General features: G+C 40.6%; 1 protein-coding gene across 1 annotated transcript in view; it reads right to left on the reverse strand.

Annotated features, from left to right (window-relative positions):
* Eip93F (Ecdysone-induced protein 93F) overlaps window positions 1-27,124 on the reverse strand; it is a 133,326-nt gene extending 106,202 nt beyond the window's left edge. The window contains 1 exon segment of the mRNA XM_072304514.1: window positions 24,830-27,124. Within this exon segment, the coding sequence (XP_072160615.1) occupies window positions 24,830-24,923 (94 nt within the window). The 5' untranslated portion in view covers window positions 24,924-27,124.
* Between the last annotated feature and the right edge of the window lie 685 nt (window positions 27,125-27,809).

A 27,809-nucleotide genomic window follows, 5' to 3' on the forward strand; every position in this document is an offset into this window, starting at 1 on the left:
TTCTAAAAAACTCTGCTGTTCTAGGAAATTTTCATAAAATTTGTGAAATTCCGGAAACGTTTCCAAAAATCTGTCAAATTTCGGATTTTTTTTTTGAAAATTTGTGGAGTTTCGGAACATTTTTAGATCACTTAGGAAATTCCGAAAATATTCAATGAAAACCTAAAATTCCAGAAAAAGTTGGGAAAATCAGTAAAATTCCGGAAAGTTTTTAGAATATTAATGGAGTTTCGGAAAATTGTCAGATCATTTATGAAATTCCGGAAAAATTCAATGTAGACCTAGAAATTCCGGATCCAGGAGGGGGACAAAAAAAAGAATTAAGAAGGAAATTAACAATTTCCAAAAAAAGCGGATGAAGTAAAGGATCGCGGTTTTTTGTTTCGTTTTTTTCCTTTTACGACTTTTTAAAAGGTATTCACGCAATGATACCTTTGCACGACAACTGAAACACGACGAGGAGAGGCGACCGCTGTAACTCCGCGCTCGGAATTTCCACCGCGGACGAATATGCCGACGAGTCGGAGTGAAAAATTAAGTCTTTCCCATTGAGATCGCGGAAAAATTAAACCGAACGTAAAACGGAGATCCGGTTCAAAGAGACGGCGGTAAACAATGGCTTTACGCTTTTTTGTGTATGGCCCGCACTCGCTCCAACAAAGCCTCTAATCTGAAGCTCCCTAGCGTGAAATGCGAAGAGCGCGAGGCGGAAACTTTTTGTCCTAATGGTCCTCAGCCGTTAACTCGGCTCAGATGAGCAAGCTTTTCCCCCGCGAATTCGGAGTTTCATCAAATAACGGTCTTATCAGCTCTCTCGACTCCGATTTCGGCACTTATTTCATTGTCTCGCTGTGAAAGACCGCTTTCAAAGCGGTGGCGATGCTGTGAAAAAATTGATCTAGATTGAATTTTAAACGGGGTATTCGGTACGTGATACAGTGGTATACGACTCCAAAACTACAGGAAATACGGACAAATCCACAGTAAAGAAAGAGAGCTTTCTAGAATTCCTCAGTTTATTCGCGGGAGGATACACGCATGTTTGCGGAAACATAGAGAAACACAGAATATCGTACTAATTGAGGAAAAACACCGTACGAGCCTTTGAATGTTGCATCTCTTCGAAGGAAATTGCGTTCGAATGAGCTTTTTCCTCAAGACTTTCTGGTTGGTTCGCCCGAAAGTAGAAGGTAAAAAAAAAAAAAAAAATCACAGTTACCATATGCACGCGAATTTTTGACTGTGTGGTGGTCTTGGGCATAATTATCACCCAATTTTCGAGTCATGAAACCGATAATTTTCTCAGCTGCGTAAATATTTCATTTACAGTTCGTCTCGGGTCGAAGAGGGTTTTCGCGAATTTCGCGAAGATCCCTGCGAGGAGACGAAGGGCGCGAAATTCGGGAGTTGGCAACCGACGGCGGAGTGGGTGTGGAAGCGCAGCGCCGGAGGGGAAATTCAGGGGTAATGGCGGCGACCGCAGTTTAAGGAGGTAAAGACAAATTATCGCTAAAAATTACATTTTATGAGCGGAAAAAAGGGAGAAAAAAGAACTCGGCGGCCAGGAGAGAGGTTGTTTGGTGTTTGCAATTCGATCGATCGGAGGGACTTTGCGCGCTCGCGGAAGGCGGAGAGGGGGCCGAGAGGGGCGGGGAGGGGGGCGTCTGAGGCGGGGAGGGTGTCTGGTCTTCGTTGCACTTTTAAAAGCAGTCGTAAATAAGCATCGCGGACTTTTCTTCCCCGCCGAAAAACGAGGTCTTTCGGGTTCGGGCCGCCGCCGCCTTTTTTTCCCTTTGCCTCCGGCCATTGTCACGTCTGCGTCGGCGGGGTTTTGCAGGGATTCGAGGGATGAACTCCGTTTCGCGGATGACGATTGCTTCCACGAGAGCATTTCTCGATATGACATTGATGATGTTACCATATGTTATGAGAACACCGCCTTTAATTATTAATTCATTCGTTGAACACTGAAAAAAAAAATCGGTGATGTGAACCAAACGTTCGGTGTTCCTTATCATCCCAAATATTCCGTTTGTCAAACTGAACTTTCGGAAATTTGCAGGGATTCGAGGGATGAACTGCGTTTCGTGGATAACGATTGCTTCCACGAGAGCATTTCTCGATATTCCATTGATGATGTAACCATATGTTATGAGAACACCGCCTTTGATTATTAATTCATTCGTTGAACACTGAAAAAATGAATTGATGATGTGAACCGAACGTTCAGTGTTTCTTATCATCCCAAATATTCTGTTTGTCGAACTAAACTTTCGAATTTTTGCAGGGATTCGAGGGAAGTACTGCGTTTCGCGGATAACGTTTGATTCCACGAGAGCATCAGGGATAGTTCCTCGATAACCATATGTTATGAGAACACCGCCTTTAATTGAGCCATCACTGAGAAAAAAAAAGCCCGGTCGTATGTACCAAAGTTCGGTGTTCCATATCACCCCAATTGTTTCGGTTTGTTAAACTGAATTTTCGGTTTATCAAACAGAACTGTCGGTTCGTGCGACCGAACTTGTACGTTACAGTAAACTAATGAACACAGTTTGATCATACATGCCGAACGTTCAGTAACACGAATCGAAAGTTCAGTTTGACGAACCAAATATTCGGGATGATATAAAACACTGAGCTTTCGGCTCACATGACCGAATTTTTTTCCCGAACGTAACTCCATTTCAATGTTGCCATATTTTCATAAACATTTTGGATACAAATTGCACAGGTGCATTTTTGTGAAATAGATTGATTGTTTGAGCGAATTCGGCATCAGTGGAATGGAGTTACGTTACAGTGTTCAAAATCTCAATCTAAAATTAATTTTTGTGTTTAGTGAATCATTAAACTTGAGAATTTCCTAAAGATATCTTTAGATTATGAAAAATATTCAGGCGAATTTCCATCTCCTCGGAAAATTCTTTACCCTTTCTGGGTAAAAATGTAAAAGAAAATGCTGAAACGCTGAGACCAAGGAATGTCACTTTTCCAACCAAATCCTCAATCAACTTTGCTTGATAAATGCAGCAATTGAATTATTTCAGCATTTGTAACTAGGTTACGCAGTCAAAGGCGCTCTGCGAGTTTTCGAACAGGACAAAATTATAAAAATGAGACGCTGATATTCTGCCTAAAATGAAGGTGCTAAGATAATCAGTTACACAAACCCATGCCGCTACAGCTTATAACCCTAGTGAGCAGCGTGCTTTGAGATATATCGATTGGTCTGCCATTTAAACCTATGGAAAAGAATCGATAAACAGGGTGTTCGTAACGAACACCTAAATAATCGATTATTTACTACAGCTTCAAATGGGGAAATATCGATAATCGATTGTTCACGCCACGCCACTGCTGGCGAGGGCGACCAGGTCAAACTTCGTAACTATTCAATTAAAATTCTACGTTTCTCCAAAATATTTGTTTCGCGATGGGCGTGAAACCGCCTATCCACACTTCGACGTGAGCTCCAGTTACAGTGTGCTTAGACGCAGCTGAGGGCTCATCTCGGTATGTTAATCAGGGAGATCCAAATCCGGGCCACTCAAAGTGCGGAAGGCAAGGCTCTTATCAAATTACGTCAAATAGTGTTACCGCGAATCTTCCAGTGATAAATTTCGTCCGTAAGAGCTAAATATACCTGCTCGAATTAATTTTTTTTCAATTGATGCATGATGACCCGGCAGCCAAAAAAAGTCGAGATAAGGAGGAAGACTCGAGTGGTCGAAGGCGAGTAGCTGTTAACGTGGCGCATGTCAACCGAAAATCTTCGTGTTATCTGTAGTGTTCGACGTAACTTTCGTGCTCAACAAACAAAAAAAATTAGTGAGCTTAGAGCCTCGTGATCGCCTATTAACCAATGGCGATTCCGAGAAGTTGACAGCTCTATTTTGCCCTCGTATCTATTCTGAACTATCGATGTTCGGGAAGGCGGGCTGCCTTAAAAATATCGATTGTTTTAAGAACATTTGAATGACTATTAAAAAGGGAGCGACCACTGTTCGACATCTTGAGAATTTGAATGGCGTCTGTTTTGACACACCGCAACAGGCGTAGACCTGAAATAAGTGTCGAAAATTTCAAGTGGCGAGATAAGTCAATGGCTAAACTATGTTGCTACGAGTTTCCTTGTTTCGCGCTTAAAATCGATGAGAAGCTAGTAAACCACGTTTTGCAGTTACCAGCGTTATTGATTTCTTATTTTCTGGGGTTTTTTTTACATTCCAAAAATTTGAGAACCAAATGTGCTAATGGCTGATCTCCTGAAGGGTTTCATCTGAAAAGATGAAAAATAACCTTTCAACCAAGTTACCAAGCAAAACGCAACTTAAAATTCGATATTTCGGCACCATAATCATGTACCCTGCTGGCGAGAGGCCAGGAGAAAAAATGTAGAAAAATTGCGAGGTAAAGTTAGCGTTCGCCTGTTTTGCATTTTAAGGAATATGAATTTAGAAAAACACCTTTCGACCCCTCATTCCAGAAAAAACTGTGAAAATCTAATGCCGCAAGCTGCTTGTTTCACCAAGATATAATTACAAGCACTTAGGTTTTTTGCGAATCGAAAATAGTTTACCGATTCACGGAACCCAACCCTAAAATTTTTTCTAATTTCCAAATTTTAAAGTTACTTTCCTCCACAAATGCGTAACAGACTTTCAATCTGCAAAAAGTTAAGTGTTCATCTCTACATCAGAGAGAGCAGGTTTTAATTGCTATTTTTCGGTGGCGTCCCAGGAAAAAATGCCCCCACCTAGACTCAAAAACCACGCGATTTCTGACCCTACTTCATTTTTTGGTAGAGAGAGGCCAACTTAATGGCCTTAAGTTCCATGGAGTATCGTAAAAATTCTTCGAAAATGTGTAAGCACATTTCAGAACGTCGCGCGTCGACTCCCGGACGAAGGTATACGAAACGTTACTCCAGGGTTGCAAAATCGATCCAAGTAATTAAATGTTTGCCAAGAACGCACCTTAGGAATTTGTCCCCCCAAGTTTGAAGTTTGTCTGATTTTGCACGAGTTTAAAGGAAAAATCGATGAAATTTTGAGTTAGAAATTTCCAAAATATTCCTGGTAAAAACGAAATTTTTGGGGGAAATTTGACTATATTGAAATGTAGACGAGAGGACCAAAACTGAACCGCGTTAAGGAGAAGGGAACCAAGCCACATCAGCTATTGCCATTTAACTAGGAGTAATTTGATTTTTTACGTGAAAACGGTTGTGCGGATTTTTTGTGCGAATTTCGGTGAATTTTCTGCTCAGTACGAGGCAAATTCCTTAAAATTTTCGAAGGTATCCGTACATACGTTTTCTTGTAAAAAAATTAAATTGCCCAGTTATTGGCAATAGCTGGTGTGGCGTGGTTCCTTTCTGCCAAACGCGGTCCAAATGAAAAACGAAGCTAAAAAAGATAAGAAATTTCTGGAATTACACTCCTTTACCAGAAACCGATTCATTTCTCCTCCGATGATGTGCACACTGCACACCTTACCTTCATCGTCGAAATAATTTTGTTAAAACACGAAGCTTTAATTGAAAAGCCCGACCAGAGGTGTGCGCTACGGTTGGCGTAGCCGAGGATTGAATGAGCGAAGCAACTTTTTATAGCCTCTTGAAAGGGTCGACTCAAAGAGAGGCTAATCAAGATGAATAAGGAACGGATGCATGTGATGTAAGTCCTTTTAGATTGAATTTCGCTCCTGATAGCGCGTCCGTTCGCTGAGCCGCGTTTTCGCCGTTTTTAGGAACACGACTGCCGTGCCGAGGAAGAACGCCGTAAGAACCATCGGCTTTCGCCAAATTTCCTTCGATATATCACGAAATTTCATAAAAATTTGGGAATATTTTGACCGCGTTAAGCAGAAAGGAACCAAGCCACATCAGCTTTTGCCAAATTTCATTGGGCAATTTAATTTTGTACATGAAAACGAATGTGCGAATTTTTGCGCAAATGTCAGTTTTCCTGCGTGAAGGTCCAGTTACACGATCAAATTGAGCCATCAAATTGGGCCTCTCATTGGTCGCATCCTCACCTCAGGTCTTTTTCCACCAATCAGAGCTTCAATTTGATGGCTCAATTTGATCGTGTACCCAACTGGACCACAGTATGAAGCGAATTCCTTGAAATTTTCAAGAGAATGCGCACAAACGTTCTCATTTAAAAAATTGAAGTGCTCTGTTTAAAGTGGCAATAGCTGATATGGCTTGGTTCCTTCCTGCTGGACGCGGTCCGTTTCTCATTCGATTTTTCAGAGGATTTAGTTCAAATTTGATCTGAAAAGTCTGAAAATTCCGTCATTTGACTACATTTTTCCATTGAGCGCTACAATTTCCGGCTCAGTTTAAAAACAACGCAAGCACCGTTAGTTTTCCTAAAGACAAACGTGTTTTCACGGATGTGCCAGAGACTGCAGCTCCTAATCGCTTAACGGGAGTTTCCGCGAAAACCGCGAACGTTTAAACCGAGTCCAAACTCGCGAAAGTGAATTGAAAGCCGGAATAAACTCCGATGCGGAGGTGCGAGGAGATGGGGGGTGGGGGTTGCTGGCGGGGGGGGGGGGGGTGAAGCTAAAATTCTCCAAGAGCACTTGTTGCTCATTGCTCGCAAGACGTAAACACAAACGGATAGCGGGACCGAGGAGATGAACTCCGGGCCGGGGGTGTGCGGGGTTGTAAATATTTGGGTTAAGGGTGTTTGTTTTATTTGCATTGTTCGCAAAATTCGTCGCTTATTAACGCGGATTCCGCGAGTCGAGACACCCTTCAACCCCCCTCCCCCGACGCGACGGCCGATGCACACACCCGAGGAAGAGAGGATATAAAGTTCGCACAGCCCTCGGGGATTTTGGATTTGTATAACTTTTGACGTCACGGACGTCACGGACGTTATGGTGTGTATATTTCGTCACCTTCCGGCCAAAGTCACAAGCGCCATGCGACGATTAAAAATGTCTGCCGCCATTTTATTTTTTTGCAGAGAAATTGTTCACCGGAGCTGTCCGAAAATTTCACTGAATTTTCTCTGTGCTGCTGATATAATTCAGTGAAATTTTCAAACGGATTCAACCCACCATTTCTCTGTAAAAAAATAAAATGGCGGGGAAAATTTTGAAACGTCGCATGGCGCTTGTGATCCTTTGGCCAGAAGGTGAAGATTTGCGTGGTTTAATACGGTCGGAGATCATCAATTAAAACGAGAATAATCCATTCAGGATGTGCAAACATTTCAAAATCATGAGTTGAAAAACGCTGACTTCGCGAGATTAAATATTAGAGCCTAACACAAAGCGGAGCGGCGACGCAATGGCGCCTACAAACCTAACAGGGATACTTCACGCATTGCGCGATGCGTGAAGTATCCCCGTTAGGTTTGTAGGCGCCAATGCGCGTTTCTATGGTATTTTGGAGCACAGATTCTACTGCCTATTTTTACCAGGGAGGTTATGATAGATAGATCAGTGACAAGGCTTGAATGATCGATTACCGATATTTCCCCATTTTAAGCTAAGGTAAAGAATCGAATATCGATGTGTTGGTTGTGAACTCCCTGTTTATCGATCCTTTTCCATAGGTTTAAATGGCAGATCAATCGATAACTACGCCACGCCATAGAGATAGATGCGAGTCGTTAAATATCCGATTATAATTATTCAGCTTTCCCGAAGTGTTTTTCGGCGTTAGTTTGACGGGCGTCGTGCGGATAGTCAATAGGCGACAGTTCGAAATACTCGGGCATGGTTGCCTTTCAATGAGCAACAACTCAAACTCCCCGAAAATTTACACGCATTTTTTCGACATTCTGACAACAATGCGTGCACGCCAACGAGAATGCATTGTCATTTGTCACACGCAAACATAACATGTTCGGGCGCTTCGTTGGAGTATTTTACTCGAAAACTATACTTTATATGGACGTATTTCTACCAAACGGAACTATGTGCATTATGACGTGAGCCCTGTTATGCACATATTCTTATGGGTCTCAGGGCTCATATCTTAATGCACGTAGTTCCGTTTGATAGAAATACGTCCATACGGATTACATCTTGAAGTAAGGAACCACTACGTCTGGCTCTCCCATAAAAGCATACATCTGCATAGGGAAACCAATAGCATATTTGTTGTTTCTAAAATGGGCCAGAAATAGTGGTTCCTTATTGCAAAATGTAATCCATATGGGCATTCTTCTTTCTTCTATTCACCCAAATCCTCCTCAGTATTGATCCATGAGTTTTTAAGACATTTTTAAAAAAAGTCAAAACCAATCCATGGACGCCCCTCTACCGCTTTTTAGAAGAGCACAATCAATTCAACCCTTGTGATTACTACAGCCCGCTGGTAAGCAACTAGGATAAGACATGCTAACTTTGTGTGTTGCCCATGAGTGCAATCATGTGAAAGTCTTCGACAAACAATAGCCAAGAAAGACTAACCCACAAACCAAATATATAAATTTTAGACAAATAAAACGAAAATAAATAGTTGTATACGTTACACAAAAGTTGCGATAGAGACGATATGAACTTAAGATCGAGTAAATAAAGTAAAGCGGAGGACTGTTTAAGTTAGGTTTGAATTTACTACCACAGAGGTTAAAACTAAATAGACTAGTGAAGAAAGATTCCTTTGAAAAAAAAATAGTCATTTGGAAGGCGACAGTGGCGTGGCGTGCTTTTCGATCCATCGATATTTCCCCATTTGAAGCTGTGGTAAATAATCGATTATTGCGAACACCCTGTTTATCGATACTTTGCCATAGGTTTAAATGACCGATCAATCAATATATCGCAAAGCACGCCACGCCACTGGAAGGCGAATCGAGTGAGTTACAGTATTCTATTCATCTGACAGTTTGTTATTAATATTATGGTCAACTTTGAAAAATGACTAACACGTTTCATTTCTCCAAGTTTCATTGTCTGTTAGTATGCCACTGCAGGGATTAGAAGAAACCTCGAAGATTGTACAGTTAAAAGAGTCAAGATCGCACAAGCAACAGCGGTAAACATTTTCAGCCACACAATCGTCAATAATTAGCACGGTCAGAGATATTATTTAGAATTATTTATGTATCAAAGGGTAGACTCTGCCGCAGACGTGGGCCGTTGAAGGCCATCACTGCCGTGCTAAGGAAGAACGCCGCATGAACCTTCAGGCGTTGCCAAATTTCCTTCGATAAAACAAGACTTCCCCGGTGGAATTATGAATATTTTTCCTCCAATTTTTCGGATAATTTTTTTCGCAATTTCATCTAAACTCCTTGAAAATTTCGAGGGAAAATATTCATATATGTTCTCAAAAATAAACATTCCAGTGAAGGAAATTTGGCAACGCTTGAATGTTCATACGGCGTTCTTCCTCAGCACGGCAGATCATCCCTTCGACTTCGGCTAAAAGGGCTTCCCGCAGACGGATACAAGCACAAAGTGCGGAATTTGCTCTCTGGGGGCAGTAGCAGGGTGGCAAAATTTCATGAAAAATAAAATCTTGAAATTTCACAAGAAATATTTCGAAAATTTATGGAAGCTATTGTAAAATACCGGTTTTTTTCATATATTTATGCAAAATGTAAAAATTGAGACTTTCTTCTATTTTTGTGTGTTTGAGTGCGAGAGAGATCTTGAAAAGATTCAGCCAAAAGAAGGGATTTCAAGAGTGAGAAAAATTGGCTAATATTTGAGTGTACCAGGGTTGCATGGAACTTGTAAGGAAGACATGGAAGATTGGAAATTTCATGAAATTTAACGAGGCTGTGAAATATTTCATATTTTTCATGGGCTGATTGCATACTCTAGCCTCGTGAAATATCATGAAATTTTTCACTGAAATTTCCAATCTTTCATTTCTCTCTTGCGTTTCCTGCCATCCTGGGCAGGAGCAAGTATATCGCCGCTGAAAATTGTCAGAAGTTCGTCCGAATTTATCTTGTCACGCGAGGCCCGAACTTATCGAACTTGTCATTTCCGCCTCGAACGTGCCCAAAACTTGCGCGCCGAAGGGCCCCCTCGCCCGGGGCAGGGGGGGGGGGGGGCAAATTTCGAGGAATCGTCGAAAACCTCGAGTGGTCTCCGCGATCCGGGATGTAATTTTGTCACCGAAGATAACTGATAAAGCGGGAACGCGCGTTATCGGAGAGTGGCGTGGTGTGATAAGTCAGTTTCGGATTTCATCAGTGCACCCCTCCTCCCTCCTCGATGCACCGTTCGATATATCGCGCGATTTTTCCGCGGGAGTCTCGCGGGGCGTTCGAGATGTCGCATTTTTGCACGCCGAATGCACTGCGCAGCGGTTATCTTCCGCGGGACGAGCCGGATCGCGAAAGTTTGGACTGCGAAATAATGAGAGTATCTTGTTCTGGTCGATAGTGGATTGCGAGGCTGGAAAACTCGGGACTCAGGGCCAATGGTTATTCTTGAAAGTTGGCAACATTGTTTTTTCGCCATTTAAATATATGTAAAACAATTTATCACTGAAAAAAAAAAAAAAAAAAAAAAAAAACACATTGGATCTAGAGTCCAGACCCTTGAAAACATTGACAAGAAAAAATACTCTTGATTCAATCGGATTTTTGCTTGAATCAAAACGAAATCCGCTTAAATTAAGAGGCTTGGTTCTTGATTTAAGCTAGATTCTGATTGAATCAAGAGTACTTTTTCTTGTCGATATTTTTAAGAGCCTGGACTCTAGATCCAATGTGGTTTTTTTCCAGTGCACTCAATCCAACCAGTGCCAGCTCCCACCCTGACAAGTATTCTAACTAATAAAACAAGATCGGTGCTCTTCACAATGTCTCAGGTCTGGATTCGACATCATGGGAAAATGCAATACTGTATTTTCTTCGGAAAAAAATCAGTGAAGGAACAAGAAGTCAAAAACTTAAATTATTTATAAGAGGAAAAGCCATGTCAGGAGCACCAATTATCAAAGGAACAAGTCAATTACCAAAACCACCAATAACTAAAGGTATAGTTATAAAAAAAATCATTTGACAAGAATCATCAAATAAGATGCAAAAATCGAAAATTTTTCTAGCTGAATATTCATTTTGATGTTATTCAACTCAACTTGAGGAGTGGTTCCGAATTTAACATATCTGAGAGTTGTCGAGTCAAACTTTAATTCGTCGAGCTTAAGCTACCAGCTACGGACACGAGATAGGTGCGAACGTTGAGTCACTGTTTGTCGAGTTTTGATTGGGGAAGAATCAGTTCCTTCTTGAAACTGTTACTCACTCGTCAGACAAAGAGAGAACACGATTTCAAAGATCGGTGATTGTCAGTTAGTCCGAATCTCAAATTATTAACATATTTTGCCCGGAAGTCGTGAGAGTCACGTGGATTATTCTATTTATTTATTTTCCAGTTACGTATTTCTGTCGTGCAACAGTTGAAGAAATACGGATTGCTGGATTTCTTTGATGAATGGCAACCGTGGGAGCGGTTGCAGTTTGCACCGAAACAGAGTGGGGAAATCATCAATTCAAATTAATTTGGAACTGACTCTCATAGCCAAATCGGCTCGACAAATCGCGATCATTTTGCCCCCCAAAGATAGTGTTGGCAATGACAGAGATACTCCCACATAGAGAAAAATAAATCACTATCGCAAGGGAAACGGTCTCTGTCAAAAAAAAGTTACCTTTACAGTAATTTATCTTGTTACGATGATGATTTTTTGAAACAACTATGGGAAAAATGTCTCCGGAACTTCTTTCCTTGTCACAACAAAAAATTATCACCAGGAAAAGAAAAAACAAGCAGGAAGCTCCAACGCATTGGCGTCGGAGAGCGGCTCTGGGGGCAGTAGTTGTAGTCAAGAATGAGGGCCTAGACACATTTTGTCATTGATGTACAATCCGACAACTGTCGATTCAATCAACGAAAACGATTCAAACTGTCGAATCGCCCCAATGGCCACGATAGTTGTTAGACGTTTACGGTTTCCCTGGTAACCTTTGTTTGCTATCAGCTGATATCAAGTAATATGATTAGGAAGCTCCAACCCAGTGGTTAAAGCTTCCTTAACCGCGAAAACTTTAAAATTCAAATTTTCAAATTTTGAACGTAAAGTACATTTTTTCCATCACGAGATAAAAGCTCAAACAAGTTTTGAATTGTTGACTGTATCACCATGATTCCAAAAATACAATACACAACATAGCATTGACTAACAATAAAACAGTATGCAATAAAATAAAGTCATGACAAGGAACATAGCCGAAAATGGCGCCGATTCCCATCAACCAACGCGCGGTCTCTACAATGTAACATGCTGCATTGATACTCCCCAGCTGGGACCGTCCGGAATAGCAGCTCTAGTGCAAGCACCAGAGCCGCTAATATTGTTAAGGTAATGAAAATTTGTAATGAATACATAATTATGCCCCTCAACTCTTTTACAATAAGGACAATTTGTTTTGTGACAGTAATTTATTTTCCCCCGCGTAATCCTAGAGGATAACCCGTATACATTTTTTCCCTGTGATTTTGCAATCAGGAAGTACAATCGCTCGCTCTTTACAAACAACATATGTGCCATTAGTCTCCCTCTGCAGCTAATTGCTTATATCTATCGGCCAGAAATTGTAGTTCCTAATTGCAAAATGTAGTTCAATTTGACGTTTGTATCAGAGGCAGATTGTCATACACAAATAAACCTCATCCTTTTCTTTGCTTACACTTAATGTAGCTTTGGTTCCTCTCTATACTAGTTCATATTCCGCCCCTCACTGGAAAAAAAAAAAATCCGGCTGTAGAGGCCGTACCTACGGGCTATAGACATACCATCTGCGTTACGGGCTTCGAGGCTGAAAGTTCCGGGCGCATTACCCAGAGCAATCGGAGCTACGGCTCCAGCACCCGGAACTTTCGGCCTTTGAGCCCGGAACGGACGGTATAGCTATATAACCCGCAACTTTTTTTTTCCAGTGTCCTGGTCCATATTCCGTCCCGTAATGACGTCAGTCTGGCAACGCTGGCCGGTGGCTGAGTGTTCTAGTGTCGCTCGTTCCACGCCACGTCACTCCGCGTCATTTTCGACCGTTTTTGGCGCAAAATTCGCGCTCCCCCTCCCCCCTCGACCCCGCTGCGGGCCCCCCGCCCGGTCGGCTGCAATTCAATTCGGGCATAAAATTAGCAGGCTCGCATATCATTAAACTCCAGTTTCGCGGCGAGGAAAAGCGAGGAAGAGGGAAAAGAACCGGCGGAAAACCGCGAGGGCGCGCTCTTCGGAACCGCCGCGAGATTCGCGGATCTGTTGCACTCGTCACTCAGGCCGGGCCTGCCAATTTTGGCGCCAATGAACCACTAGACAAGGTACGAATTTAAAAAATCTGATACATGTTTCTTAACCATGTTCCAAAAACCACATTGCATCTAGAGTCCAGACTCTTGAAAACATTGACCAGAAAAAATACTCTTCATTCGATCAGATTTAAGCTTAAATCAAAAGGAAATCCGCCCAAATTAAGAGGCTGGGTTCTTGATTTAAGCTTGAATCCGATTGAATCAAGAGTATTTTTTCATGTCAACGGTTTTCAAGAGTCTGGACTCTAGATCCAATGTGTTTTTCTTTCCAGTGTCATTCGAGAGTTGCAAAGTTTCCCCTCTCATATCAATTTTTGAGACAAATAATGCATATTTCAACTTGAAATTCTCTGATACGTTAGATCACACCACGAAGATAATCTGAAATATTGGATAGAAAATTTTACAAGTTTTCCTGAAAATTCGTATTCTACCAACGCATGAGGGCTCATACGGCGTTCTTTCTTACACTGAAAAAAAATTCTCGGCGTTTTTACCAAGGTCCGTTGGTACCTTTACCATCTCACTTTTTTTTACCGATTATTAGTAATTTTCCCAAGACAGACCGGTAAGCTTACCTAAAAACCGGTATTTTTACTGTTTTTTTCAGGTAAGAATACCACTTTCATTGGTAATCAATTCCCGGTAACTTTGTCATTTTATCTCGGTAATTCTACCACAGTCGATAAAAAATACTGACGTTTTTACCAAGGTCCAGTAAAATTACCGAGAAAGTTCAATAATTTCTCCGAGATTTCTCGGTAAAATTATCAAATCCATAAATGGTAATTTTACCAAGAATAAACTGGGATCAAGTAGAACCCTGAATTCTTTGTTATTGTACCCTTTTCTTAGTAAATACACCGAGATTTTTTTTTCAGTGTAGCACGTTAGTAGATAGGAAGATGTGGCGTGGATATTCCAGCAAAATTCACAATTCAAAGTATGAAAAACAAACGAAGACGTTCATTTTTATTTGAGCAGAATCGCTTCTTTAGAGAATGCACCTTCATGGAGTTAATTCCAATCCTACTCTCATCACTCAGGCTCTATAGGAACAAATATGATGGTCAACCGTCCCGATTAATATGTGCTTCGATATTTTTAACGCTGCGCATGATACTCCCGCAAAGTAATTCCTCATTTCAAGCAAACGAAACATTTAGGGTTACATAACACAATATTTTTCGTTTGAGTTTGATAGCCGAATGATAAGTGCTCGGATGTAATGCGGTAAACAATTTTGTCGCCAAACGTAAGAGGAGTTGATAATTACGTTTTTGTCGAGTTCGCTTCAAGTATCCTCAAATGGACACCTTCCAAACGACTTCGTCAAATTACACGAGTGTGTACACGCCATTACAAACGTACATGACATTTTTGAAGCAAAATGGCTGTCGCAATTATAGATTCTCTTTAAATATCGAGAATAAACAGGTTAAGAATATTAAGAATCCAAAAATCCCCCGTGATATAGAGAGTGCAAGCCTCAATTTATGTTTTTATTAAATCAATCTTAGACAGCTGGCTCACTAGATTTGATGAAATCGCTGCCAAAAAAGTGAAGAGAATTTCTGTAAAAATAAATGCACAGCATTGTAAAATTAAGATTCTTGAACTGTCAAAATTCTGACAGTTTCGATGATTCAGGAGCATTTTGAAGATCAGGTAGGTAGTTGAATGAAGTTTTAGTGTGAGGATTTTCCATTATCAGAACATTGGAAAATCGAAAGCTCTTCGTCAGAAATATGCAAAAGTTTGTAAAAATCCCGAAATGCGACTATGAGCCTGAGCGTTTGATAAAATATAAATTGTTTGCAACACTGATAAGAAGCATCTCGCGATGACCTTATCAAGGCTTTTCATCATGGTGGCGTAAAATGGCCGTATAAAATGTTACAGTCAATTTGTATACAGTTGGATCGCATTTTGCAAAAATTAACCAGGAGCAATTGCAATGGTGCTAAGATTGTGCAGCTTCTTTTGTCTTGGAAGAAAAACCTGATTATCTATGAACAGTTTCTATTCTAATCGCTAAAAACTTAAATTTAGGACGTAAATTTCACATTTTTTCAAGGTTTAAGTAGTTAATGGATGAAGTTGCACAATCTCAGCAACATTGCAATGCTCCTGATTCCTTTTTGCAAAATGCAATCCAGTTCTTCCTCAATTTATTTTTTTTGCTTCCTGGTCGTTGTATCCGAGTGTTAAGTCGGATTTTATGCTTGAAAAATCTATTTTTTCTCCGAGTTCCCCGAAAACGCTGAATCAGGGAATACCAGGAAGAGTTGGGGCGTTCCCCACGTGTTGTCAATTGCAAAAATCCGCACCATCCACTCTGCGTGAGGTCCCAAAACAATGCACGGAAAAATTGAAAAGAATTTAAGTGCATTTCTCGCTCTTTTTTTTCTGGAGAAAATAGTATTGGGCAAAAACAAGCTGAGTCGAGAATGAACGAACTCGAAAATATACGTTAGTGCCAAGATATTTCACGATGAAATGGACTGAGTTAAGCAGAAAGGAACCAACCCACATTTTGGAAAAAATTGAGTTATGAGTGGTTTTAAACTCAACCACCGCTCTACTATCTATCGCAAAAAATTCAAAGTTTTTGTTGGGGCAAATTTCTCAGAAATTGAACTTGAAGTTTATCTTTTTCATTGAGTCTTATATGCAGGAGCCAAACTTGAAACTTCTTTTTCTCGGTTCGATACGGATGTGGCTTGGTTCCTTTCTGTTAAACTCCGTCCAAATAGTTAATGTACATGGGCATGCTACCTAATTTTCAAGCAAGATTGAAGTAGGAATGTCACTATTCATCTGAACTGTTTTTTCAAGTTGTAATAAGCGATTGCATCAGTGAATTGGAGACACTTTTTTTAATAATTCAATGCAATATTATTAAGGATGATTCCATGTAAAAGATTCACCAATGGCCTATCCAGAATCTGGCGATCTACTTGTTAATTAATCGTGAAATCGTCACCTTCCCGCCAAAGTATCACAAGCGACGTCACATTTGACGTTTAAAGGCTTTCGCCGACATTTTAATTTTTACAGAGAAATTTTTAGTTGAATTTGTTCGAAAATGTCACTGAATTTTATCGTCAACGCAAAGAAAATTCAGCGAAATTTCCGGATGGCTTTGTTGATAAATTTCTCTGTAAAACAATAAAATGGCGGCGGAATTTTTGAAACGTCGCATGACACTTGTGATACTTTTGCCGGAAGGTGATGAAATCCTGATTGATTTGACAAATTATGAGGTCTTCGAACCTTAAAAATTGAGATGATCTTCTGCGCTCTAAAAGAAAAAATTGCGGATTTCTCAGGATGAAAAGAGATTAAAACCATAAATTTCAACGGATGCTCTGAGTTGCATTTGTCTGAGAATCACATGCCACAAGTATTCAAAAGGCAGGGACCTGTACATTCACGTAAAACATGTACAAACCTGGAAATCAAGGTAAGGTTGGAAGTGGTTGTAGCCTCGATAAGTATAAGTTTATCTCGAGCAATAATGCACATAAAGAGGCGTTTACAAGAGCCTTTCAGGATTTAGAGCTCCGTGAATTTAGGTCTTCCGTTATCGTCAATTTCAAACTCATTGTTGAAGTGTAAAAAATTGTACTCAGCTTATCTTTCGAGCGGTTTGGATGCATCATTCCTTTTTATTGAAACTTTCGGATCGCTGATAGTACAAGCAGAGGCAGAGTATTCAGCATGACGGTAATTAGGAGGAATAATTCTCTTAAAATACGAACGTTTATCTTGACATGGGTCGTTCAGTTCTCGAAGCGGGTATGCCCATTTACATTTTGCACCTCTCTGCTCGTCTTAAAGTGAATTAACACTGTTCAGGTGGCAGAGCACTTCTCTCTGAATATTTCTAATGAATATACCGCACGGAGGGAAAAAGCTCGGTTCACAGTGAGGACCAGATCTTTTTGGCTCAGAAAACCAAAGTTTTCCGTAAACAGGAAAGCTGTTGACCTATGACCGAGAGCTCTGCCTAGGTTGACCGAAAAAAAAAAAAATTGGTTTTCATTGTTCAGAATGAACCGAAGTTCAGGCCCTGTAGCCTAAGTTTTTTTCTCAGTGCAATCTTTTAATTTTTACTAGTATTGAAAAATATGTGGGACAATTTTCACAAAATTTAAAATAGGTATAATTTGACAGTATAAAATGACTAAAAATATAACTCATTTTGAGAAGTATGTAAAAAAAATACCACCACGGGAGGTATTCAAATGAATCAATCCTATCTTTCAGAAGAGCATAAACGACCTAAAGCATGAATAAATAAATAAGTATGTGTTCCTTCTTAAATACTTCGTCTATGCCAAGATCAAATGATCGAAAAATTTTAAAAAGTTATAGCTCAAGGGTTAAAAGTCGGTGGTTTCCTTATTAAAAGCGATATAGCCTTGATCACAATACCATTCTACAAGGAAAATAATTATAAACAAGCAGGAAGCTCCAACGCATTCGCGTCGGAGAGCGGCTCTGGCGACAGTAGTTGTAGTCAAGAATGAGGGCCTAGACACATTTTGTCACTGATGTACAATCCGACAACTGTCGATTCATGTTTTGTAACTTAGCAGATTTACGTAGCCGGTGTATAAATGTGTATTGGCCCTTGATATGCAGAATGCATGGCACTATCACTTGTTGTATACTTTTAATTTTGAAGGCTCTTTGGAGGTCCGCATCCTAAAAAATTTCTCCCACAGTATTTTTTTTAACTTGTCGTTGTGATTGGGCGCCAATTTCTTTCAATTGAGTGATCATCTTCTTTTTTTGTCAAATAACTAGTTTGTGCAACAATAAGACTGAAACTGACTGTAACTGAAATTTTGTCTTTTTAGATATTTGGTTATTTTGTATTTATTAGATTGTATATTTTCACAGCCCTGTGATAAGAAACTTTGGAATGCATGGTTGATAAGTCGTTTAGCGAGGCTGCAAAAAATTTGCATTTTTATATCTGAAATTGTAGGTAATGGTTTTGAATATCGAATTGCGATATATTACACGGTTAAGATAGGGCTATATGTCTTGTCGTAAGCGGCGACATAGAGTCGATGTCATTTCAATAATCGCCCCGATGGCCACGGTAGTTGTGTGCCGTCTGCCCACGTAGCAAATGGGAGGCGAAAATGGAAGTCATCAGTGCATCGGTGAGTGTTGAACGTGAAAATTGCGCGGGCCGCGCAAATTTCGCGATCATCGATGTGTCGGGGCTGAGCATCCATCATTTTCTATCTTGTTTTGAAGCTATGTGAGTTGTGATAAAGTACATAATTTTTTTGTATTATATTACTGTATAAATAGTGTAAAATTTGTACAGAACTTTGTACAAAATAGTTTCTTGTAAAAAGTGTGGACTACTGCCACGTCGTTTCCATACAAACTCCCAATACGCCGCAAGTACCACAAATGCCCATGTTAACCAAATCACCTCATCATCCATTTTTTAAGGACACAATTTTTAATTCAAATCAACTTACTTTATCAAAACTCCAATCGTTTATCAAATAACATATATCGAGTCATTTTAACAAAATCAAAGACGGCATAATATCATTTATCACACAGCCAAAAACCTAACCTAGAAACCACGATGTTTACAAACTCAAATTGGAGAACACTCATTGGTCCAATAATAAAAATTGATTTGCCGCCTTTTTTCTTTGCAAGCAAAACGTGTGAACATGTCTGAAAATGGGATCGGGCGTCAACACTCAACGATGCACTGATGACTTCCATTTTCGCCTCCCATTTGCTACGTGGGCAGACGGCATTAGACGTTTACGGTTTCCTTGGTAACCTTTGTTTGCTATCAGCTGATATCGAGTAATATGATAGGAAGCTCCAACCCAGTGGTTGGAGCTTCCTTAACCGCGAAAACTTTAAAATTCAAATTTTCAAATTTTGAACGTAAAGTACATTTTTTCCATCACGAGATTAAAGCACAGACAAGTTTTGAATTATTGACTGTATCACCATGATTCCAAAAATACACTACACAACATAGCATTGGCTAACAATAAAACAATATGCAATAAAATAAAGTCATGACAAGGAACATAGCCGAAAATGGCGCCGATTCCCATTAACCAACGCGCGGTCTCTCCAATGTAACATGGTCCAATGATACTCCCCAGCTGGGACCGTCCGGAATAGCAGCTCTAGTGCAAGCACCAGAGCCGCTAAAATTTCTTTTCAAATTATTTTAAAATATTCGTGAGGAACAGTCGAGGAACAAGAAAGACTTTATACGCCACATGTTTTAGACGGTTTTGCGGGAAAGCATGTCGATGCGACAAAATTGGTTACTTCTTACAATCGGAAAATTATGCGGGCTATTGTATTAACATACATCCAGAAAATGTAGTAAATATCGTGGAGAAACTTGTAATATTTATTAATGCACGGTCCGATAATTTATCTCTGCTTGAAGTTCTGGCAAATTACCAAATGGCACATATGACTGAGCGCAATCATAATTTACGAACCTGAGTTTACAACAAAAGTGCCGCTCCTTAAATTTATCTACAGGTGTATTTATTTTGCCGCCTCAATGAGCGAGATCTACCAATTACCTTCTGAAGAAGGATTGTGGCAAGTAAAATGCGTAGATATATCCGCATACTACATGACTTCAATTAGGATAAAACGAGTAGCTCCTTGTAGACAAATGGGAATGGGATAATTCGAGATTACCCACTTTATACTTGGATAAAATTGGAATGAAAAACATAATTAAATTCCCACTTAAATATTGAAGTTTTTAAGTAACTCACAATGTGACGTCAAGAATACAAATATGCTTTTGCCTCGCAATGAATTGCAGTTGATTTTAGACATGTTCTTAAAAGATTAAGAAAAATAGGTGGAACTTACGAAATTCAAAACTCCCGCCTACTGATAGGGTTGAATTTATCAGCTTAAAAATGACGTAGGCATAGGATGCTTAATTTTTCGGAAATTAAGATTTATACTTGGCAATTTAAAGTGTGTTTTAAAATATTCTATAGGCTTCTAAATGCTAGAAATTTTGAGGTTCAATTTACACAACACAGAGCACAAGATCCAAAAGAGTCGTTTAATAGCGGGGCTTGATTGAGAACAAATGAATATATTACAGAAACAGATGGAGCGCAGTAAGTGAGCTTGGAAGTTTCAATCAAAATTGATGATTCATATTGGAAATATAACATGTTAACAATAAAGCTCAACAGCTCATTTGGAGTTTCCCATTATGATTAACTGAAAACAATTCAATTTACAATTTTAATACTTTGTACCATATGTCACGAGTATGCTAGTCACTTCGAGAGGAAAATTAATATTGAGGTCATGTAATCACGCGATGCTTAGTGCGATTTTAGGAACATTTAGGAAATTGTAAATGAGGAAAATATAGAGAAAATTGGTTCTATTTAAGGCTGTCTTAAAATCGTAAAGTCGCAGTGTACCACTCGAAGAATTTCAGCTTAAATTTAAGCAGCCAAATATTGTAAAACCGGGGAACAAACTTCCGAGAATGAAAACAGTAAGATTAACGACTGCTTAAAAGCCAAAACTACCTACTTAAAATAAGAGCTGGAAAATTTCGAGTTTAAAATTTGAGAAATAGCAAGCATTGAAACCTCAAAACATCCTACTGAGAAACTGGACAAAACCTTGCGCTGTCCGCTTAAACTATTCCGGGTTAAGATGATAATTATGAAAGCCTCAAAACAACGATAAAATGGGCGACATCAAAAGATGTATCAAAAGCAGAGATGTCTTCACCACCGCTCAACAATTTCAGCATAATTTTAAAGCGCCGAATAACATGTAGAACTCCGGACAAAATTAAGCTAGGCAAGACGGCCGATAAATTTTAGCGCAATTTTCACGGGTCTACAAGAAAATGACCGATTCGCAACTTCATTCGCCGGCCATAAACGAAAGCCGACACAATAAAGGCTCGTAAAAATCGCTCCTGCCAATCGTCGTCCAACAATTCAATTAAAATCCGATTAAATTCGATTCAATTATGAAAGCCTCAAAACAACTTGCTCGAAATTTTCAGCTTAATTTTAAGGCGCCAAATATCATGGACAACTCCGGACAAAATTAAGCTAGGCAAGACGGCCGATAAATTTTAGCGTAATTTTCACGGGTCTACAAGAAAATGACCGATTCGCAATTTAATTCGCCGGTCATAGACGAAAGCCGACACAATAAAGGCTCGTAAAAATCGCTCCTGCCAATCGTCGTCCAACAATTCAATTAAAATCCGAACGCCACGCCACGCTCGCCACGCCGGTCGAAAGGGGAAATTCGGGCCAAGGTCCCTCGAAATGCACAAACGATATTTAATTTTGCAACTGCACCAATGCACCAGTGCAACGAGTGTCCTAGCTTTAGGGGCTTGCCGCTAGTCGAGGCGAAACTTTAATTGCTGGGCGGAATTTCAGAATCGTAAACGCAATGCCTACTTCTAAATTGAACTGCGAAAGGTTAATAAAACTTATAGATTCACGATAATTCTACTCAAATGAAGGGGGGGGGGGGAGAGGCTCAAAGTATCATCTTATTTTCCGAAATCTAGAGCACAATTTTCCTTAACTGAAACCATGATAAAGCGTTCTTCAAATTATGATTTAGTTGTCTTAGAACTTTCAACTTCCATCAAACATTTCTCGAATTTTTATTTTTAGATTTAAGATAGCTCTACTCAAGTTAAGGGGGGGGGGGGTTTAAATAATCATCTTATTTTCCTAAATCTAGAACACGATTTTCCTTGAACTCAAACTATGATAAAACTGTCCTCAAATTATGATTTAGTTTTCTTAAAATTACTTTCGACTTACATCAAACATTTCTCGAATTTTTATTTTTCTATTGGGCAAATGTTCGATAGATCAATGGTGTATCAACGAGGGAAAAGTCCACGAGGGTTCACTCCTAAAATATCTATTGATGGAGAGTTGGTCAAGCTATGATTGAATTTCTATTACTTTGGCGTTACGCTCTAAGAAACCGCACCGAAAGTGTAATCAACGAAACAATTTTTCAGTGTCACCGGGACCGAAATATTAATATTACTGGTTACTTACAGGTGTCAATGTTCATCAACTCTCTAACAAAATTAATAAAAGCACCGTAAAAATTTTCGAACCGACTAACGAATTGGAAATCAAATCAAAGTTGAGTCGGTTATCACCTCATGGTTTGATAAAATTTGCAGCGAGGAGACCGTATCACAAAAATCGTAAAATGAATAACCACGCGGTAGAAAATCCAACATTATCAGTCAGATTGAACGAAGAAAAAACACTGGGGCATATTAAAATTGATTAGTTTTATTTTTCGCGGTCGGTAAAATTCTAAAATTCTGCCGGCTGTTTTCAACAGGTAGCCTGTCTCAAAAATTGGCGCGGTTCGGCAGATTCAAATTTTAAATTCCTCAGCACTGCTAACAATTTAAAAATCGCGGTATGTTAAAAACGAACACACTGTTTGAGGTTATCGGAATTTTAAACGAATAATCCAACACTGATAATTAAAATCGAATCGTTCGGGGCCACTGTTAGGGGAGGGGGCAGTAATGGAGACAAATTTGAAACATACCGGTGTTGAGAATGGAGCGTCCGTATCGATCATGTTGCGGCAACAAATAAATAAGTGTGCATCCTTAGGTGAACAACACGTCAGAATCAAAAAATAACTATCGGCGAACCAAACAAAAATTTATTCCGAACAAACAATATTTCACGAAAAATTTTGTACACAAGATGAACAACAAGAAGTAACAACGGTAGAAAAAAATAAAAACGGAACACTTCAGCGATAACAGACCGCGAACACACCGCACTGTGAGAAATTAAGTTCGGTGAAAATTTTAAAAAACCGCACGGAACAAGAATAAAAATAGACCGGGTCGAAGTTTCGCGCGAAGGGTTGAAAATTCGGGGGGCGCACTGATAATTTGCGAGAGGGTGTGAGGATCACGCCGAGGGTGAGCGGAGAGCGAAACCAGGGTCGAAAACAAAAGAGCGGTCGAATACGTTGATTAATAATGCAAGTACGTGAAGAGAGCGCAGAAATCACATCACCAGCCGGCCTTCATATAATTCACTGCACAAAATATGCAGTCGACGAAACTGCATCGGGAGGCCATGCAGCGAGCGAAGGAGCGAAAAAAACCGACCCGATCCGAGCCGAGTGGAGTACCGCGCGAAATGAGAAGAAAAAATTATAAATTAAAAAAAAAACGAGGAGAAGAAGAAGAAAAAGAAAGACAAAATAAAAAGAAAAATGAAGGATGGAAAAAAAAAGAAAATAACTTTCAGAGGCCTACGGAGTCGGGCGGAGATCGGTGCATTTCGTGAACTTTCGGGTTTATCGCTTCCCCTACGTTTTAATACTCCCTCCATTTTAATGTTTATCCCTACTCCGACGGGAAAAAACTCCGGCGGATTTTTTCCTTCTTCTTCCTTTCATTCTCCGTCGTAGTAAACTGCACATGCAATTCTCCCCTCCACTGCGCCGTAACCTCACTCCGGCTCCTTCCCCCCTCCACTCCGCCGCGCCGCGCCGTCCACTCTTCCCCTTAGCTCGCTCGGCTCTTGCATCCTTTCAATCAAACTTTGCGAATTAAAACCTGCCGCCGACCCGGCTCTTAACACGCGATTCCAACCTTAAACTTTAAAAGCTCTAAAAGCTCAACGCTATTCAACGACATTTTTTTAAGAAATTATCACTTAATGGCCGCTTGCGGCCACAAAGAAAAAAAAAACAACCAATGATTACTCAAAAAATTTACTGTAGGATTCAAAAAAATCTTACTCGAATGAAAATATATTCGTAATGAAGTTCGGAAGAGTTAATTTGGTCTTGCACACACCACATAGCGCATTGGTCCTGAGTGCCGGCGGTCGCGGCGCGTGAATGGAGACGGCGGGCGTGGATGGTGGCGCGCTCTGGCGGGCGCCGCGCGAAGCAGGCAGACAGATAAGTCGGTGTTGAGAGTGGTCATGGTTCTCCGAGCGGGCGGCGGCACTGCTCCGGTATTTTCGTCGTCGAAAGCTCACAATTCGCGTTCACTAAAAACAGTTCGCACTTATAAATCCGTGTGTGATGTGTCTCCTTGGAGATTGTCTCCACGTGTGTTGCGGTGTGTTCGTTGATTGCGAGATCCCAGGATGAACTGAATTTGTGGTCGGTGCGCGCACTCGCGAAATTAAACCGCCGGGGATTTCGAGTTCGCACCGATGAGGAAAACACAGATTCGTGGAATGATCCTGACGCACGACGACGCACCAAAAAACCGGGAGCCCTAACCTAAAACCGGGTCGTTATCACTGGATCGCGCACTAGCAACAGGTTAACCGGCGAAATTTCGCGAGCACATTTCGTTATCGTTATCACTGATGAGAGTCCATCCGCGGTGGGGTGGGGGCGTGGGGGTGAGGACAGGGGCTGGGGGTGAAAAATAATGACAAGAGGGTAAACTTACCTACAATTTGAACCATGTTCTTGGTGCACCGGTGTAAATGTTTCCTGATAATACGTTTCTCAGCGACGCATCTCGAGTAGGAGCATTCGGCCATGTTTGATTTTATAAAACACTCGAACTAGTGTTGTTGTTGTGAACTATCATGTTGATAACCGAGGCCGATAAGGTGGCGGCGAGATAGCGCTGAGGTGCCGCGGGTCGCTCCAGCGAACCACTAGCAACACGCGAGATGCATTCGCGGCTGGCGGTTCATTTCCGATGACGTCACACTGCCTCTATCAGGTTTTGTGACGCAACTAGTGTTGTGTCCTTAGATGCAGTTTTTTGTTTCTTCTCCCCTCCCTCACGCCGCTCCGCGGCGAGCCCCCCCACCCCGCCCGCCTCCTTCGCCGACTTCGCCTCGCCGATTCTCCCCCCCCTTCCCCTCTTTTTTAACTTCCTCGCCCGTTTTCACTCTTCCTCTTTTATTTTGCATTCTCTTTTTCTTGTTTTATTAATAACATCCCCTCCTTTATGATTCCCCTCTCGCGCCGCGCCCGCGTTCATGCTTTACTTAAACTCTCTCCGCAACCGTCCTTTTTTTTTCGCTTTATTTTTTAACTCCCCGGTCTTGAAAATATAGCGAAAATTTTTATTTTTCCCGCCCGGCGCCCTCTCGCGCCGTCTCACTCTCCCCCTCCCCCCTCCCCCGTCCCCGGCCCTCGGAGCCTTTCCTTTCACCCTCTCTTCTGTTTTAATGCATAAACCGCACTCCCGATTTTCTAGTTCTTTTCATTGTGTAATATCTCTTAATCTTCTTTCTTTTTCTAATTTTCCACTTTTTTATTATCATTCAGATGTTCTCCTTTTTTCCCTTTAAATTTCTCCCTTTCTCTCTTCGACGCGCGCACTTGTCGAGGCTCTATCTCTATGCAGCGGCTTAGTGTAAAATAAGTCCCTCTTTTAACGTGCAACCCCCCCCCCCCCCCCCGCGCATGCACACCTCCCCGTGGCTCTCTTTCTATTAGCTCGCGTATTTTTTTTTTTATAATTTGTTCACCCTCATTAAAAGGAGGGAGGAAATCATACCGCCATACACCTACCCCTTCCGACAATATTTTCCCTTCCAGAAACGGGGCGCGGAAAAATAACTAAAATAAGAACGGAAAAATCGGGAAAAAAGGCGGGAGATAGGGAAAAAGTTATAATTACTTAGCCATCCCCGAAAAAAAAGGGGGGAAATAATCAATAACGTTTTGCTTGTTAGAGGATCCTCCCGCGCTAACCGACCCGCCGGATCCCTTCCCGGCTTTCGACGAAAAAGTCCCTGCGCTTTGAGAAAAATCGAGTGATAAGAGCACTTCAACATTGAGGTCACCCGGCTTATCAGTTCCGCAAAGATGCACTTATTGCACCAGGAGTATCATATTTGAGAACTTTATTTTTTGAGAACAGCCTTGACAGCTGCGAGGCGAGCAATGGGTGGGAATAAGATAATGACGAGGATGAGTGTCAAGTGCTGCAGCTGCCAATTTTCTTTTGGGACGGGTCGCAAAAACTCGGGCGTAAGAGCGTAGCTCGATTCCCGCACGAGTCCCAGAAAGCATGGGTTTATACAGGGTGATCCAGTGTTACACGACCAGACTGACGTAGCGTGTTCTACACTGAAAAAAAATTCTCGGCGTTTTTACCAAGGTCCGTTGGTACCTTTACCATCTCACTTTTTTACCAATTATTGGTAATTTTACCAAGATAGACTGGTAAGCTTACCTAAAAACCGGTATTTTAACTTTTTTTTTCAGGTAAGAATACCACTTTTATTGGTAATCAATTCCCGGTAACTTTGCCATTTTATCTCGGTAATCCTACCACAGTCGATAAAAAATATTGGCGTTTTTACCAAGGTCCAGTAAAATTACCGAGAAAGTTCAATAATTTTACCGAGATTTCTCGGTAAAATTACCAAAACCATAAATGGTAATTTTACCAAGAAAAAACTGGGATCAAATATAACCCTGAATTCTTGGTAATTTTACCCTTTTCTTAGTAAATACACCGAAATTTTTTTTTTCAGTGCGTGTTCCATGGGTCAAAATAAGACTTTTAGGTTGTAAATTTTTATTTTTCAAAAGTGCTCCCAGTCGAAGCCACGGCTCCCCTTCACAATTTCGAAGAGTAAATTGTTTTACAATTATAACAAATTAAACAGCGGGTGTAGTAAGGCTTTTCTTGTAAATACTACCAAAACGTTGTTGTAAATTGTTTTTCCTAAATTTTGGCAATAGTTGTGAATCAAATATCATGAAAATGTGTACTTTTATGTCCCCTGAATTCATAAATGATCAAAAAAAAAAAAAAAAAAAAAAAAAAAAAAAAAAAAAAAAAAAAATAGAAATCTCAATCTACAACAAAAAAGTCATATTTTGACCCATAAACACGCTCCTGCAGTCTGGCCGTTCAACCTTGGATCACCCTGTATATGGACCGCGTTTAACAAAAAGGAACCAAGCCACATTAGCTATTGCCAAATTTAACTGAACGATTTAATTTTTTACGAAAGAAATTTTGTGCGGATTCCTTCGAAAATTTGAAAGAATTTGCTTCGAAGTTGCACAACCGTTTTTATGTATACTCATAAGTTGCCTAGTTAAATTTGGCAATAACTGATGTGGCTTGGTTCCTTTCTGCTTAAAGCGGGCCATATAAATCAGGACTCGCGTGGGGATTGAGATAAGCGTTTTCTTCAGAGAGGTGACGAAGTGCACTAAGGCTGGGCTTCAAGATTACGGCGAGAGATACTAAACAAGCAGGAAGCTCCAACGCATTCGCGTCGGAGAGCGGCTCTGGCGACAGTAGTTGTAGTCAAGAATGAGGGCCTAGACACATTTTGTCACTGATGTACAATCCGACAACTGTCGATTCATGTTTTGTAACTTAGCAGATTTACGTAGCCAGTGTATAAATGTGTATTGGCCCTTGATATGCAGAATGCATGGCACTA

This window comes from Bemisia tabaci, chromosome 9 (assembly GCF_918797505.1).
Source record: "Bemisia tabaci chromosome 9, PGI_BMITA_v3".
NCBI classification, from domain to species: domain Eukaryota; kingdom Metazoa; phylum Arthropoda; class Insecta; order Hemiptera; family Aleyrodidae; genus Bemisia; species Bemisia tabaci.